Consider the following 13,327-nt stretch of genomic DNA (forward strand, 5'->3'; position numbering starts at 1 on the left):
TATCTATTGAGAGCTATTTAGTATTAATTAATTATCAATCAAGTAATACTAATTAAGTATTAATTAATACTTAAGTATTAATCTATTAATAATTAATACTAGTGACTCAATATAATAGGAAGACCGAGTCAAGGAGTCTCAGTAAATTGGATTGTTCCCCAGACCCTACACCCTGAAACATTTAGGTACGAAAGATCTGGCAATCGATTCTCAAATGAGTGTCCTCAGTTAACAATTCCTAGCTGTCATATGGGCCCTTTCTCTGTCACATATCACCAAATTTGATATCAGTTTTGACTCTGAGGTTCCATCTCTCTGAGGAAATACACACAATACCAGTTAGGGAGAGATACTGTGTGTTTCCCAATGTCACTGCCCGCATGTTCAATGTCCCCACTATAGCAGGGGGCACTGTGGCTCCCTCTGTTCTCTCCAGTTACCTAGAGCCCCATAAGTATGTCACTGTGTATGTGTGTGGGTGTGATTGTGCACATCAGTGTGTGTCAGGGAAAGGGAAGAAATGGGAGTAGCAAAAACTAAAGGTGAGAATTAAAAGAAGATATTAAATCACAAACTGAAATTGACCCTTGGATATCAACACTTTCTGTGTTTTTGTGAATACAATACCTGTTTATTGACTAGAGTGAACCTAAGTCAGTTTTGAAAGGGCCTCTAATTATCAGAAACCTCCTAAGCCTGTCCCAGCCTCACCCCGTGTTCTTCTAACTTCTTTGCACCTGGGTTGCTGTTCTGAGCTTATGACGGTGAGATTAGGCAGCATGAGGGTATTACAGAGAGATAAGTCAGGATGCAAAGATCCTTTTGTCTTTTGCAAAGAAGGCAGCGGGGCAGCTGATAGGAACAGCATTCAGCTCCGTGAGTATTTCTGAACTTCTGGTGAATTTGAGCAGAGTAATTGAAGGGCTTTGGGGGGTTGATCAGGCTCCAAAAGAAAAATTGGAGAAGAAAACATGTTGGACCTGTGGGCCTGGGCTGTGGCTGGGGATGAAAATGGGAAAGAACATGAAGGAGATACACTCAGACCTTCTTGTTATGCCATGGGACAAGCAAATAAGTGAAAGTTGACTATTACAAGGTCACTGCAAAACTTGATTACTGAATTCATTTAGAAGGAGCCCAATAGTGACCTCCCTGTTTGCAGCTTCATAGCAAACAGTATTGTGAAGACGGAGGGATCTGTGGCACTAAATAACCACAGAGAAAACAGTTCTTTACTCCAAGGATGTGCTTACAAACCTGGCCCAGGCACTGGTGGGCTGGTGTGAGTGTGAGGAAAAGGAGAAGGGGAGCGGAGAGCGAGCGTGAGAATGACCGCAGGGCAGTGCAGGTGGCTGAGCCTTCTCCCTTTGAGGTCAAAGTGTTTGTTTGTTCCATTCTGAAGCAGGGTGTGGGCTGGATTTTTGGTAATTTTTTCTTTATGGCTTTGGTTTGGGTCTTGCTTTGCTTTTCAAATTATTGATTTTCTCTGCCTCAGCAGGACCCTGGGTGATATTTATTGGCTCAACCCCAACAGTACTTCGCTTCCTAGCTCCTTCCAGCCTCTTCCTTAGTCCACCAGGAATGGACTTGTCTATTTGTCTATCTCTTTGCTGAGAAACAGAGAACTGGAAGGGTAAGGTGGCAACAGCAGCATCAGAGAGACTGTCTCAGGAACCTTCTAAAACTGCTTTTCAGAGGATCATCCCCTGTCACTATATACAGCTGGGCTTTGCTGTATAAAGCAACACAAGATGATTTTTTGCTTTATACAAATCTTTAATTTTGTTAAGGTGACCCCAACCCCAGTCCCCTACAAAAGTATGCCTTGAAATATTACTTTGCCGCATCCACTTATTTCTGCAGAGAAACAGTTTGTAATCTTCAAAAGGGGAAGGGCTAACATTGCTTTAAAAACAGGAAAATGTTCTGCCTCACAAAAGAATAAATTGCTTGATGCTTTTGGAGGAAAAAAATGTGAAACTTCTTTCAGCTAAAATCAAGTCTGATAATACATTTAGGGTTACTCAGCTCCAGATGCCCTTGGAATTTCTAGAAAAGTGTGGTCAGGATGAGGTTAGCCTTTGGTGATGTTTATGGGCAAACAGGACTGGCTTCCAATGCAGGGAAAGGTCAGAAGTGTTCTACCCTTCCTAAAGGTTTTGCAGAGAGAATTGGAGGGTAAATCTATGACAGAAACTGCAGAGGGATTAGTCGACCGTTCTGGTTACCTAGTGCAAATCCTGAGCACCATTAGGATCAAGGGATTAACCTGGCAACTGTTATGTAACTCTTTCTGAGAAAGCTTCTTTCATATAATGCATCAAACTCTGACATGAACACTGTCTAAGCCTAGAGGTGTAACTTCAAAATTACGTAAACATGTAGAAGAAACCTGCAATAAAAAAGGGGATGTATCACCCGTGGAATATGGATGTCACATGTGATTTTTAAAGTCTTTGGGGTTGCTGTTAGGGGTGTCAAAGGAATTCAAGGAAAGCTTCTTAAGACAGCATTTTAAGACCAGAAATAAGTTAACAGTTGGGGTGTTTGAAGGAAGCAGAGGATTACCCAGCAAGGGCGGAAGACAATTGCCCCTCTGGTGTATGGCAAGCGCTCTTCAGTGGTTGGCCCAGAGGAAGGAGGTGCAGAGTCCGGGTGAGCAAGTGTCATAACCACAGATTTGTTTGCATGACTTTCTTTTCTCTCACAAGGTCTAGCATATGTTTGCTCTTTTTTAACACTTTGTACCACTCTACTCATATTGTCTTCCTAAAATTTCCCCATAACCCTAAAAGGAAGGTATGATTTGATTCATTTTATAGATGGAATAAGACCCCCAGGGGAATATGAAATTTCTCCTAAGTCACATAGCCAGTTCTATGGAGTAGGAACTTAAAACTCTGTCAATTTGATTCTAAAGAGTGTACTCTCTACCATGTCACCATCAAAGGGCAATTTGACCAATGAGGGTCGCTTTAGGCCCTTACATTATAGAACTCTGGATCCAAAATAATTTGATCTTATTAGGGCTGCCAGATAAAATGGAGGGTGCCAGTTAAATTTGAGTTCCAGAGAAAAATGACTTTCTAAAGTATAAATACGTACCATGAAACGGCTGAGATATACTTTACTAAAAATAATTATTTCTTTGAAATTCAAATTGAACTGGGTGCCTTGTATTTTTTTATTTTTTATTTTTTTGCTGAATCTGGCAATTCTGACCCTAATAGGTTCTTCAGATGAGAGAAAAGAAACTTTCGATTTCTTCTACCTTGAAAATCCTGGGCAGTTCAAAAACCTTGATCTGAGAGCTGCCCTCTGTGACTCTGGCAGAGCTGGGATGTGTCAGTTACTGGTGGTCCACTCAGCACAGCGCTGATCTTGGCTGCTCACCAGCGATTCCCAGGGTCCCAACCACACTTGGGACAAGCACAAAGTTTGCCTGTCGACCAGGGGTAGAGAGGGCCCACAGAAAGGGAACTGAGTTTAGTGAGCAGAGGAACTGGCAGTGCATTTCCTAAAGCCTGAAAGCTAATGAGTTCTTTGTGCTCTGATGGAGAAGTCAAAGGGTCAGGACCTCATGACTTAAGGTTTACGGTATTTGTTCAGTTTCTTTCTTTTTCTTTTTTTTCTTTTTTTCCTTTTCTTGAGACGGAGTCTCGCCCCGTCGCCCAGGCTGGAGTGCAGTGGTGCAATCTCAGCTCACTGCAAGCTCTGCCTCCCGGGTTCACGCCATTCTCCTGCCTCAGCCTCTTGAGTAGCTGGGACTACAGGCGCCCGCCACCACGCCTGGCTACTTTTTTGTGTTTTTAGTAGAGACGGGTTTTCACCATGTTAGCCAGGATGGTCTCGATCTCCTGACCTCGTGATTTGCCCGCCTTGCCCTCCCAAAGTGCTGGGATTACAGGTGCCTGGCCTGTTCAATTTCTAGATTAATTTATTAACTCATTTGACAAATATAATATATATGGCATAATTACTAGACACCATGCACTGTTGTAGGTTCTGAGACTGGAAGGGCGGCCTCATGAAGCTAGCCCAGTAGGGGACAGCAGAAGGAATCACAGCATGAGCAGGTGGTCCAGGGTCCTGGCCAATCTCACCATCCCTGCTACTGGCAAGGATAATAATTTACTAATAATCAGAATTTAAATATGAGAAAAATCTTGGAGGTGAGGATAATAATTGCAACCCAATTTTGAAAGAAATAAGAAAACAGTATGAACTGGAAGTTATAGAATATGAGGTTTCGGGGATATGCAGTGTGGCCAGTAAAGACAGTCATTGTTAGCATGAGCCAAAGACTGTCAGGGAGGTCTGCAGTTAATAATATTAACATAGGCTGGTGTGATGAGTCATGCCTGTAAACCTAGCACTTTGGGAGGCTGAGGCAGGAGGATCAGTTGAGCCCAGGAGTTTGAGGCTGTAGTGAGCTATGATTGAGATTGCACCACTGCACTACAACCTGGCTGATGGAACAAGAACTTGTCTCTCTTAAAAAAAAAGAAAAAAAAAATATTAGCATAAATCTGTAATGGGTGAAATAAGGAATCTTACGGAGACAAAGCCCACACACACCAGATTTTATGGAAGAGATGGGCTCAGGATAAGAGGTGAAAGCAATGTGGATTTCTTTGGGGCTTTTCGGGATCTTCCTTCCAAGGGCAAGTTTTGTTAACTCTTATGAAAGAAAAGAAGAAAGAAAATAATGTCATCCAAAATGACACATTGTTTAAATTTATCTTTTTCAATAATTTTCTTTGATTTGTATTTGAAGAATGGCAATGGGCATTTCTGTAACCAAATTAAAGTCTGAGAACACCATATTGGATAGGTCCATGGTGTGGATAGAAGAAAGCATCAAAGATTTGTGAACAATGGGGGCTGAAGAACCTTATGTCTGGATGTAGAGTTGAAGCACAAATACATTATGTAATCATCCTTCATTAACTTCTCTATGTGTGTGTGTCTTAAGATGTGTTGAATATATTCATGAGTGTTGGTATCCCTGCTCCAGAGGTCCTCCTGTCCAGACAACTACATTGTCATCTCCCAGAACTAGAGAAAAGCTTCTGGTTCATGTGAGGATTAAACAAAATAATCTTATCTTAGACTATTAGGACTTGAAGGACTATAAAAAAACAGAGGCCATAAAAAAATGCTCAATAAACATTTAGAATCAGGTTATTTTACAGCTGGATGGAAATGTAAAGCTTAAAGAAATTGCAGGTGCTGGCCAGGTGCGGTGGCTCACGCCTGTAATCCCAGCACTTTGGGAGGTCGAGGTGGGTGGATCACGAGGTCAGGAGATCGAGACCATCCTGGCTAACACGGTGAAATCCCGTCTCTACTAAAAATACAAAAAATTAGCCGGGCGTGGTGGCGGGCGCCTGTAGTCCCAGCTACTTGGGAGGCTGAGGCAGGAGATTTGTGAGAACCTGGGAGGCAGAGCTTGCAGTGAGCCGAGATCGCACCACTGCACTCCAGCCTGGGTGACAGAGCGAGACTCCGTCTCAAAAAAAAAAAAAAAAAAAAAAGAAATCGCAGGTGCTATAAAAGACTATAGATATCACTGAGTCCATTTTCCTCTCTTTATAACGGGTAGAACTGGTAGTCATAGAGAAGTACAGCATCATAATAAATTCACATAGAACACTTGTGGCAAAAGTATTTTATTTATTTATTTAAAAAAATTTTTTTATACCTAATGTGAAGCTTTAATTTAATTTAATTTATTTATTTTAAAATTTTTTTTCAGTGGCAGATCTATGGGAACAGCATATCCACCTAGATTTTTGAGTTTTAAAATGTATCAATTGTCTGTTTACGTAACTGATAGATTGTGTAAGTAATATAGCAGCGTGTAAGTTTACATTCCTTTACATTAAGTGCCTGCATTGATTTATACTCTGTTTTCTTAAAGATCCCTTTTAAAGATGATAACTGCTCCCCTTTTGTATCAATACAAAATACTGAGCTTTCCTTTTGAAGTACTTTTCTTCTCCAACGTAAAATAAAGATCTAATAACCAATGGTCCCCATGACTTGAAAGATCTTCTTTTTTTGTCTTTCACTGTCTAAGGAGGCTGAAAGGGAAACGCTAGCTGCCTGGGGGCTGTTAAAATGAGTGACAACACTGCTCTGGCTGTTCCAGCTTCAAACCAGGGTCCTGCCACCCCACGCAAAGGCCCTCCCAAGTTCAAGCAGAGGCAGACTCGCCAATTCAAGAGTAAACCTCCAAAGAAAGGTGTGAAAGGGTAAGACCAAAATGAAAAGGAAAACTTTCTATTACTTTCTTTCTTTCCACATGACGGCTTTTGTTTTGAGAAATTAGTGCTCACAATATTAAACAAACTTACAAAAATGTCCATCCCATCCTCTCTTTTCCTCTCTAACTCCATCTTTGATGAATTGTGTCTTTATCGCTGGAATTCTTTCCTTCGCAACTTCCAGGTCTGTGGCCGAATTTAACGTGGCAAATGGAGGCTTTTTACAATAAACTTTGACTTTGCCTTCCAGGCTTTTTATGACCACTCCTCTTTACTGACATAACCTCTGCTTTAATCTGTAACACTGAACCACTGACCATTTCCAGAAAATATAGCTTATATGTATGTCTTCCAATTTTATATCCTCAGTTCTTTATTTTCCTCTTCCTCTCCTTGGCTAAATCTTATTCATTTTTCAACACACAGCTCATATACTAATTTCTTTTTGAAGCTACCACTGACTCTCTTTAACAAGCTATCATTACTTTCATGTTTGCATTTTGTACATGCAGCTGTCATAGCTTACATTATCGTATCTTATATTTATTTATTTTTATCTATTCTCCGAGACTAAGACCACTCAGAAAATTTGTCTGTTTTTTTCTTAACTCTCTGTGCCTAACAAAATGCCTGGTATATAATGGATGCTTAGTTAATGATTTTGAATAAGTCAACAAACGGATGAATTCATCATTTTTAATGCCTCTTGTATTGCTTTCTCATTTCAATTTTTATTATAAAAAGCGAAATTTGACTAAGTTGTCCCACTGATAGTTCTTTCTGACTCTTAATTGTTTTTTTTTTTTGTTTGTTTGTTTTATTTTTTAGACGAAGTCTCGCTCTGTAGCCCAGGCTGGAGTGCAGTGGCTGGGTCTTGGCTCACTGCAAGCTCCGCCTCCCGGGTTCACGCCATTCTCCTGCCTCAGCCTCCCGAGTAGCTGGGACTACAGGCGCCCGCCACTACGCCTGGCTAATTTTTTTTTTTGTATTTTTTAGTAGAGACGGGGTTTCACCGTGTTAGCCAGGATGGTCTCGATCTGCTGACCTCGTGATCTGCCCGCTTCGGCCTCCCAAAGTGCTGGGATTACAGGCGTGAGCCACCGTGCCCGGCCTTAATTGTTTTAGCTTAAGTTCCTACAGGAGAGAAATCTCTCCACTGGGATATACCAAAATCTGCCTGAGTGACATTTTCTTTGCTCCAGTTCAGTGCAAACAAAAGGAGTCTCTCAAATAAAAACATTAAACCTCTCCTTCTTCCCCTTTGAATCAAGAAACTCACCACGTGAGTGACTCCAAAATTCTTTTGCTCTGATCTCAGCTAATTTCCCTTGTATTCTTTTCCATAGATTTGGAGATGACATTCCAGGAATGGAGGGGCTAGGAACAGGTAAGCCATCCACTGATTTAAGTGAGAAATTTGCACTTGGAGTTCTGCCTTTTTATATGCTTCAGGCCTCAAGGGGCAGTTGAAAGTTATGAGAAATACCCAAGGCAGAAGATCTGTGAAGACATACAAATGTGGGGATTTAATTTCCCCTCCGAAATAAGTACATGTGTGCCCAGATACGAAAGCCCTAAAAGAAATCAGGGTAGGCCCAAAATTTCATAAACCTTCTTGTTTTGTTGAACAACCTTTGAGGGCATACAACGATAAATTACAGGCGTTTATGGTAGAAAGATTCTCCTAATTCATCTAACCAAACTTCACTTTTCAGGAGAGAAATCTGAGACATAGAGGAATTGACAGTCTTTTGTCTGAGGCTACCAAGTGAACTATTGGAAATAAGGGTGAGGTCTGGAGATCTCTCCACTCTACCAGGCAGACCACTTCCTTACCAATTTCCTCTTTTTACACATCCTCTAGCACCCAGAGGAGGATGTTAAATAGTGAATGCCTGCAATATATTTTTAAAAATTGGCTACCAGATTTTTATGTATCATACGATGAATGCAATCACTGCATTTTTTTTTTTTTTTTTTTTTTTGTGTCCTTCTTATCAGGACTCAGTCGTATTGGGCGGATCTCGGCTCACTGCAAGCTCTGCCTCCCGGGTTCACGCCATTCTCCTGCCTCAGCCTCCCGAGTAGCTGGGACTACAGGCGCCCGCCACCTCCCCGGCTAATTTTTTGTATTTTTTAGTAGAGACAGGGTTTCACCGTGTTAGCCAGGATGGTCTGGATCTCCTGACCTCGTGATCCGCCCGTCTCGGCCTCCCAAAGTGCTGAGATTACAGGCTTGAGCCACCGTGCCCTGCCATATTTTTTTTAAATTAATAGACTTTATTTCTTAGAGGAGTTTAAGATTTACAGAAAAATTCATCAGAAAGTACAGATCCTATATGTCCTGTCTACCACCTCTCTCCCCTTTTACATAGTTTCCTTTATTATTAACATCTTGTATTAGTGTGATTATATTTGATGAGCCAATATTGATGCAGTATGTTAATTAAAATCCATAGCTTGTATTAGGGTTTTTATCCTTTGTGTTGTGAAGTTCTAAGGGTTTTGATAAATACCATGTACCCACCATTATAGTACATTCTGTAGTACATATAGTATTATACAGAATAGTTTTGCTGCCCTATGCTTCACCAGGTCACCCTTCTCTCTCTCTCTCAACCCTCGACATGCACTCATCTTCTTACTGTCTGTATAGTTTTACCTTTTCCAGAATGTGATATAGTTCGAATCATACAGTGTATAGCTTTTCTGGACTAGCTTCTTTCATTTAACAATATTCATTTAAGGTTCTTCCATGTTTTTATATGGCTTGATAGCTCAGTTTTTTAAATCATGGAATAATACTCCATTGTAGAGATAAACACAGTTGTTTATCCTATTGAAAGAGACCTTGGTTGCTTCCAAGTTTTGCCAACAACGGATAAAATGGCCCTAAATATTTATGTGCAGGCTTTTGTCTGGACATATTTTCAACTCATCCAACACACCTTTGATAAGTGGTAGCATTCGTAGTAATCAGAGTCCTTCCCAGGCAATCCTCAGTGTATCTTTCTGCAGCCAAATACCAATCCTGGGATCTCGAATACATTTTCCAGCCACATTATAAAGCGGTTTTGCTCTTCGCCTAGATCAACTGCTTCTGTATTTTGGCAAGGTGCATGCAAGACCAGCAAATTTGCTTTGGGATCTGGAAGATGTGCTTGACTCTGACCGTATATTTGGAATAACGTAATGAGGTTTATACTGAGCGAAGGTCTGAGGTCTTTGACCTGGTTCTGGTCTCAGCTCTACAACTATGTGGTTTTTGCTAATTATTTCATCTCTCTGAGTGTCAGCAAGCTTCTTTGTAACTGAAGGATAATACTTTCTAAATAATACTTTCTAAAACAAGAAGCTGGATTAAAAGATGCCTTGTGATCATTTTTCAATATGTGATTGGATATAGGCAATTCAAAATGTAAAGGAATGGAAGAATAATTAGAGAAGAAACTGATCTAGATTGGTAGGGAAGACTATGCATACCTAGACCATGAAGATTCAAAGTGTTCCTCCTTTTCATCTTAACCCTTGGCCTGACTAGAATTCCACTTTTGCTTCCTCCTTAGTGGTTGTGGTTTGGGGAGACTCTGTGTGATCAGTGGGCTGTACCCCCCCAGGGAACCCCTCAGTCAAAAGCTGTGGGTCGCCCCCCCCCCAAAGAGGAAGCAGAATGAAACCAACAGAGATGCCTGGTGCAACAATTAAGCAATTGGTCTGATCCTTCCTGGGCCGCAGGACCACTCTAGGTAACTTCTCAGTCAGGGGATAATGAGCAGGAGAGAGGAGTGAAGTGTCTGTGCCTGAACGGCATCTTTCTGTGAAGAGACTTTTTTTGGGGTGAGGTTGGCTTACATACTCTTCCATCTCTTGCAGATATCACAGTGATTTGTCCGTGGGAGGCATTCAGCCACCTGGAATTGCATGAGCTCGCTCAGTTTGGGATTATTTGAGGTGCCAGAGGTTCTGCCACTCTCAACGACATCTGCTGTAATTTTGGTTACTTTTGCCCTGATGATCTGCCGGAGTCTTGAAATTCAGCTGATTGGAAGTGGTTTTGTTGACTTTCGAGGTCATTTCCTATCAGTTACTACTAAGAGTTCTCTTACTGTCAGAATCTCTCTTGCAGTACAGCTCAAAATAGTGGATGCATTTCACACTTAACCACCTTTTCCTACCAGCTAGTTAGAAGTCATCAATATTTCTCTACATTTTGTTTATGTGTAAGCCCTTTAAATCTATTTTTGCTAGGCATTCACTATGATTAATAGGAGACCTTTAAGATTACATTTATGTCACTCCCCACCTCCTCTTATTTAATAAAGGAGATATTTACCTTGAATGTTGCTGAAGTTGTATTAAATGCTACATGGAAATATCTGATGCTGTGTTCTGAGAACCAATTAAACAAAGAAGGCACAGTCATACAGGAAATAAGTGCAGTGCTTACAAAACAGCATAGGATGAAGATTTGAATTCTGTAAGTTTGTAAATTGTATACTTTCTGGGTCTAAATTTTATTGAGCTAGGTTATTCCAGAAGTCTCATGCAGCTCTAAGTTGTACAGTTCTAAGTTGGCGAGGAGCTGGGATTTAAACTCGGAATTCTGACAATGTGAGCCTTCTTTTCGGTACTCTGGTTGAGGAAGGTTTCCTTCCACAGCATTCCCTCAATGAAATTATTTTGTCCAATGGCTTAAAATGGGAGTCACGGGAGTTACATACCTTGACTGCTTTGTGCACATCTGTAGTAAATCTAACCTTTAAACTGTCAACTGAAAAGATTTATATGCTATAAGGTTTAGACTCATATACAAAGGATAGGCAGTTGACCCTCTAAATAAAATGATGGTTTGCCTCACCCCTGAAGTTGTGTCAGTGTCATGTGCTCATACTTATCTTTTCCCAATACTTTCAAGGCAATTGTGCAACTCAAATGCTGCCTCTGTGTGACTTGGATGCTTTGGAACTAACAGTATGAATTTCTTCATTTCAGTTTTGAAATCTGTGGTAAAAGAATGGAGTAAATTAACCGAAGAGAGAGACAGGATGATAGAGAAGCAAGAGATTCAGGTTCTAATCCTGTCTCTACCAGTAAATTGCAATATGATTTTGGGCAAAGATCTCACCCTTTTTACCTTCAAGTTTTCCTGAATCAGATAATCTAAGGTTCATGGTGGTGATAAATTCTGTGACTTTGTGGTCTTAGAGGAGTGCAGCACTCAAAAACTTGTGACTGCTACAGGGCCTGTGTTAACCATTTTGCACGAATGATCAGGTTACCTTCTGGCTAGAAAATTAGAAGTACAAGAGAAAAACTGAGGTATAGATTCAAAAGTGGAACCATGACGTGCCAAGAGGCCCAGTGGAAATGTGTGCTTCCTCCTTCAGCAGGAACTCCTGCCTCCACCCAGGCACCTGTTTTCTCTCCTGCCAAAGCTAACCCTTGCCTTTCAAGTCAGCTGCTCCATTTGACGGCCAGTGCCTTCGGTTCATCCCAATTAGGGAGGACTGGCTTCTTCTCCAGCTGGGTGAGACTCTGGTTCACATTTGGCTCACTTTTCAAATATTTCTTTAAAAATGAAGCAATGACATTGACAAAACAGAATGCACTCAAAAGAATGTATCCAAAGGCTACATAAAGAAGGATCTAGAAACTACGCTACATGAAGAATTGTTGAAGGAACTGAAAACATTTAGCTGAGAGAAGAAAACGTTCATTGCCAGCAAATATTTGAGAAGTTGTAATGGTCCACAGCTGTAACAACCTGAATACACCAGATCTTTTTAAAAAGTAATGGTGAAGGCCGGGTGTGGTAGCTCACGCCTGTAATCCCAGCACTTTGGGAGGCCGAGGCGGGCAGATCACGAGGTCAGGAGATCGAGACCACCCTGGCCAACATAGTGAAAACCCGTCTCTACTAAAAAAACAAAAAAAAAAAAAAAAATTAGCCGGGCGTGGTGGCGGGCGCCTGTAGTCCCAGCTACTTGGGAGGCTGAGGCAGGAGATTTGTGAGAACCTGGGAGGCAGAGCTTGCAGTGAGCCGAGATCGCACCACTGCACTCCAGCCTGGGTGACAGAGCGAGACTCCGTCTCAAAAAAAAAAAAAAAAAAAAAAGAAATCGCAGGTGCTATAAAAGACTATAGATATCACTGAGTCCATTTTCCTCTCTTTATAACGGGTAGAACTGGTAGTCATAGAGAAGTACAGCATCATAATAAATTCACATAGAACACTTGTGGCAAAAGTATTTTATTTATTTATTTAAAAAAATTTTTTTATACCTAATGTGAAGCTTTAATTTAATTTAATTTATTTATTTTAAAATTTTTTTTCAGTGGCAGATCTATGGGAACAGCATATCCACCTAGATTTTTGAGTTTTAAAATGTATCAATTGTCTGTTTACGTAACTGATAGATTGTGTAAGTAATATAGCAGCGTGTAAGTTTACATTCCTTTACATTAAGTGCCTGCATTGATTTATACTCTGTTTTCTTAAAGATCCCTTTTAAAGATGATAACTGCTCCCCTTTTGTATCAATACAAAATACTGAGCTTTCCTTTTGAAGTACTTTTCTTCTCCAACGTAAAATAAAGATCTAATAACCAATGGTCCCCATGACTTGAAAGATCTTCTTTTTTTGTCTTTCACTGTCTAAGGAGGCTGAAAGGGAAACGCTAGCTGCCTGGGGGCTGTTAAAATGAGTGACAACACTGCTCTGGCTGTTCCAGCTTCAAACCAGGGTCCTGCCACCCCACGCAAAGGCCCTCCCAAGTTCAAGCAGAGGCAGACTCGCCAATTCAAGAGTAAACCTCCAAAGAAAGGTGTGAAAGGGTAAGACCAAAATGAAAAGGAAAACTTCCTATTACTTTCTTTCTTTCCACATGACGGCTTTTGTTTTGAGAAATTAGTGCTCACAATATTAAACAAACTTACAAAAATGTCCATCCCATCCTCTCTTTTCCTCTCTAACTCCATCTTTGATGAATTGTGTCTTTATCGCTGGAATTCTTTCCTTCGCAACTTCCAGGTCTGTGGCCGAATTTAACGTGGCAAA

General features: G+C 40.9%; 1 protein-coding gene across 1 annotated transcript; it reads left to right on the plus strand.

Moving 5' to 3' along the window:
* Positions 1-811: 811 nt before the first annotated feature.
* Positions 812-10,608, plus strand: PDE6H (phosphodiesterase 6H, cGMP-specific, cone, gamma). The gene is made up of 4 exons (XM_011990817.1): positions 812-876; positions 6,083-6,257; positions 7,616-7,656; positions 10,143-10,608. Exons 2-4 carry the CDS (start codon positions 6,124-6,126, stop codon positions 10,217-10,219), a joined length of 252 nt encoding a protein of 83 aa, XP_011846207.1. The 5' UTR covers positions 812-876; positions 6,083-6,123; the 3' UTR covers positions 10,220-10,608.
* The last annotated feature ends 2,719 nt before the right edge of the window (positions 10,609-13,327 follow it).

This window comes from Mandrillus leucophaeus, unplaced genomic scaffold, assembly GCF_000951045.1.
Source record: "Mandrillus leucophaeus isolate KB7577 unplaced genomic scaffold, Mleu.le_1.0 Scaffold383, whole genome shotgun sequence".
NCBI classification, from domain to species: domain Eukaryota; kingdom Metazoa; phylum Chordata; class Mammalia; order Primates; family Cercopithecidae; genus Mandrillus; species Mandrillus leucophaeus.

Excerpts from the sequence above, each read along its gene's own strand:
- PDE6H (XM_011990817.1), top strand. The coding sequence starts at position 6,124 with ATGAGTGACAACACTGCTCTGGCTGTTCCAGCTTCAAACCAGGGTCCT. Across the intron at positions 6,258-7,615 it reads CCAAAGAAAGGTGTGAAAGG|ATTTGGAGATGACATTCCAG; the intron begins GTAAGACCAAAA and ends TCTTTTCCATAG. Across the intron at positions 7,657-10,142 it reads AATGGAGGGGCTAGGAACAG|ATATCACAGTGATTTGTCCG; the intron begins GTAAGCCATCCA and ends CATCTCTTGCAG.